This window comes from Oratosquilla oratoria, chromosome 6 (assembly GCF_046742065.1).
Source record: "Oratosquilla oratoria isolate Oo_2021 chromosome 6, ASM4674206v1, whole genome shotgun sequence".
NCBI lineage: Eukaryota > Metazoa > Arthropoda > Malacostraca > Stomatopoda > Squillidae > Oratosquilla > Oratosquilla oratoria.
Genome location: NC_134782.1, coordinates 76864329 through 76866828, shown reverse-complemented (window position 1 = coordinate 76866828; position 2500 = coordinate 76864329). Strand labels below are relative to the sequence as shown.

The 2500-nt window shown below is 38.5% G+C and overlaps 1 protein-coding gene across 6 annotated transcripts in view; it reads right to left on the bottom strand.

The window, feature by feature from the left end:
* Positions 1 to 1509: 1509 nt before the first annotated feature.
* Positions 1510 to 2500, bottom strand: part of LOC143026637 (LIM/homeobox protein Lhx9-like) — a 240807-nt gene continuing 239816 nt past the window's right edge. For 4 of the 6 annotated variants that reach the window (XM_076187368.1, XM_076187367.1, XM_076187372.1 and 1 more), the window contains one exon: positions 1510 to 2296. In XM_076187368.1, the coding sequence (XP_076043483.1) occupies positions 2012 to 2296 (285 nt within the window). In that variant the 3' untranslated portion in view covers positions 1510 to 2011. The remainder of the gene's footprint in view (positions 2297 to 2500) is intronic. The other 2 variants (XM_076187369.1, XM_076187373.1) reach the window with 1 other exon arrangement.

Below are 2500 nucleotides of genomic sequence, written 5' to 3'. Positions count from 1 at the left end.
GTGTGCATGTAAGTCACAGCTTTATCCATAGATCGGTCATATATGAGCTCTGAGCCCTCTTCGAGGAGGGTAATAGCTGTCGATCACGAGTCCAACACGTGATCCAAGATCATGGTGAACCACGCACACACACACACACACACACACACACACACACACACACACACACACACACACACACACACACACACACACACACACACACACACACACACACACACACACTCGTGGCGCAGTGGTTAGAGTTTCCGGCTGTCGTCACTTTCCTGTAGGGTTGACCTCATACTCATTCAGATCAAAATAGGAAGGTCAGGATCCGTTACAAAAGTAATAATAGAAATCAGTAAAAGAAAATCATAAGAAAAATAAAAGTGTAGCGTCATAAATTACCAATATAGTTTTCAGTCCACTCACTCTTGTACTCGACACAACATCCGCTTGATTCTGCTTTCTTTTGCTATCATCACCATTCCCTGTCCGCTGTTTCTCTTCTCCTTTTATATCTCCCCCGCCACTCTCCTTTCATCCTGGACCGACAGTTTTACCTCTCCTTATCATATATCTCTTTTCTTATTAAGTACAGTTAATTGTTTTTTGTCTTTCCAGACTTCTCTTCCCAGTCACCCTTAGAATTCAAAAGTTCTTTTCGACTACTTTTAGTCTTAGTTTCATTTCTGTATCATACCAGCAGAGCAACGAATTGTTATTTTCAATACTTTCACTATTTGTCTTTCTCGTTTTCTTGTACATCACTCCTATTTTTTCTCATATACAGCTACGTATACATATACTCACATGCTCACGCACAGGTACAACAAAATAAATACAATCACCCTTACGAAAGAATACGAAAGATTCTGACATCGAAACAAATAAGGATTCTTCTTCCTACTGGTTGTTCCCTCGTTTTCGTTCACTTACGGTCACTTGCGTTCACATATGTTCTTTCGTTTTGTAAACTCTTTGTCCCTCTTGAGCTTTAGCAGAACAGACTTCTTGTTCATTTGAGTTCAATGATGAATAGAACATGTTCATTCACATTTGGTGAACATTTTAGACAACCGCTAGAACGTGTTCACCTTGAACAACTTGACCTTTTTTTTTTCTTTTATTTAGGAGCAATCTGCCTTTGGCGTCACTGGTACTTGGTGATAATAAATATTTTTGTAACGTAAGCTTTAAGAATATTATGCATACATACACTTATGTTTAGATATCTGTGTATATATATATTACAAATATATGTATGAATGTGCACATGTACACATATATGGTCATATGTAAAGATACAGACAGTATATATACATGTGCACATATATACTACACATTTATATACATACACATGTGTATATATATATATATATATATATTATATATATATATGTATATACATATATATATGTTTATATATACATATATATATATACACACACATATATATATATATATATATATACATGTATATAATATATATATATATATATATTCATATATGCATAAATGCATGAATACATTGCATCAGTTTTCCACATTTTCTTCACAAAGTCTCTTAAGATTAAAATATACCTTTGGTAATGTACATCACTCTTAGTATCAGTGTACATACATTGAAGTACAGTCACACAACCTCTTGATATTGTTCTTCTTGTGTCAAGTATCTGTTCAAGATGTCAGGGATTTGAACTTCCCCATTGAATAAATACACTGTCCATAAACATAAACGTTATCGTATATGTTCTTGATATGCACCATACCGGTTATGTCCTGATTTATCTATTTTTCTTATAGTCACTTTAATGGTTGGGAGTAAATGACATTACGCCAAAAACTTTCTTACCAATGATCCTCCGATCCTCGGAACCATCAATCATGTAGAGCGTCAATACATATGGGCATCTTCCAGAAATCCCGAGGATTTGCTCACCGTACGACGTAGCCCACAGCTGGGTCCTCACCAACACACATCACCGTAATCCATACCACATAAATAAACCACAAAAAGTAATCCCATTTACTGGCACACGTCACTGTACCCCATAGGATTCCCTGGGCCTTGTTGCCCCTGTTGGCCCTGGCCTTGCTGAGGATGCCCCGGATCTGCCCCAGATGACATGGTGTAAGCGGCGAGGTCCGTCAGTCCGGGGGCGAGACTGTCGACGGCGCGGCCGAGGCTCTCCACGCCTCTCATCTCGGCCAGGAGTCCGCTCGGGTCCTTGAGCTTGTCCCCGACTTGCCGGTCCTGTTCTTGTTTCAACATGTTTCGCCTCCATTTGGCTCGAGCATTCTGGAACCATACCTGGATTGTACAGGAAAGTTTTGGTGAGTTGGTCGTGTTGGGGTAGTCATGGGTTGTGTCTTGTAAAATGAAATGAAATGAAATAAAATGTATGGCGATGTCATAGCTCCCTGATCACTAGTTGTGTATCAAGATGAAAAAGAAATAAGATATATGGTATAGCTTTTTTTCTTGTATCCGAAGGGTTCTCTCTCTACTGAATAG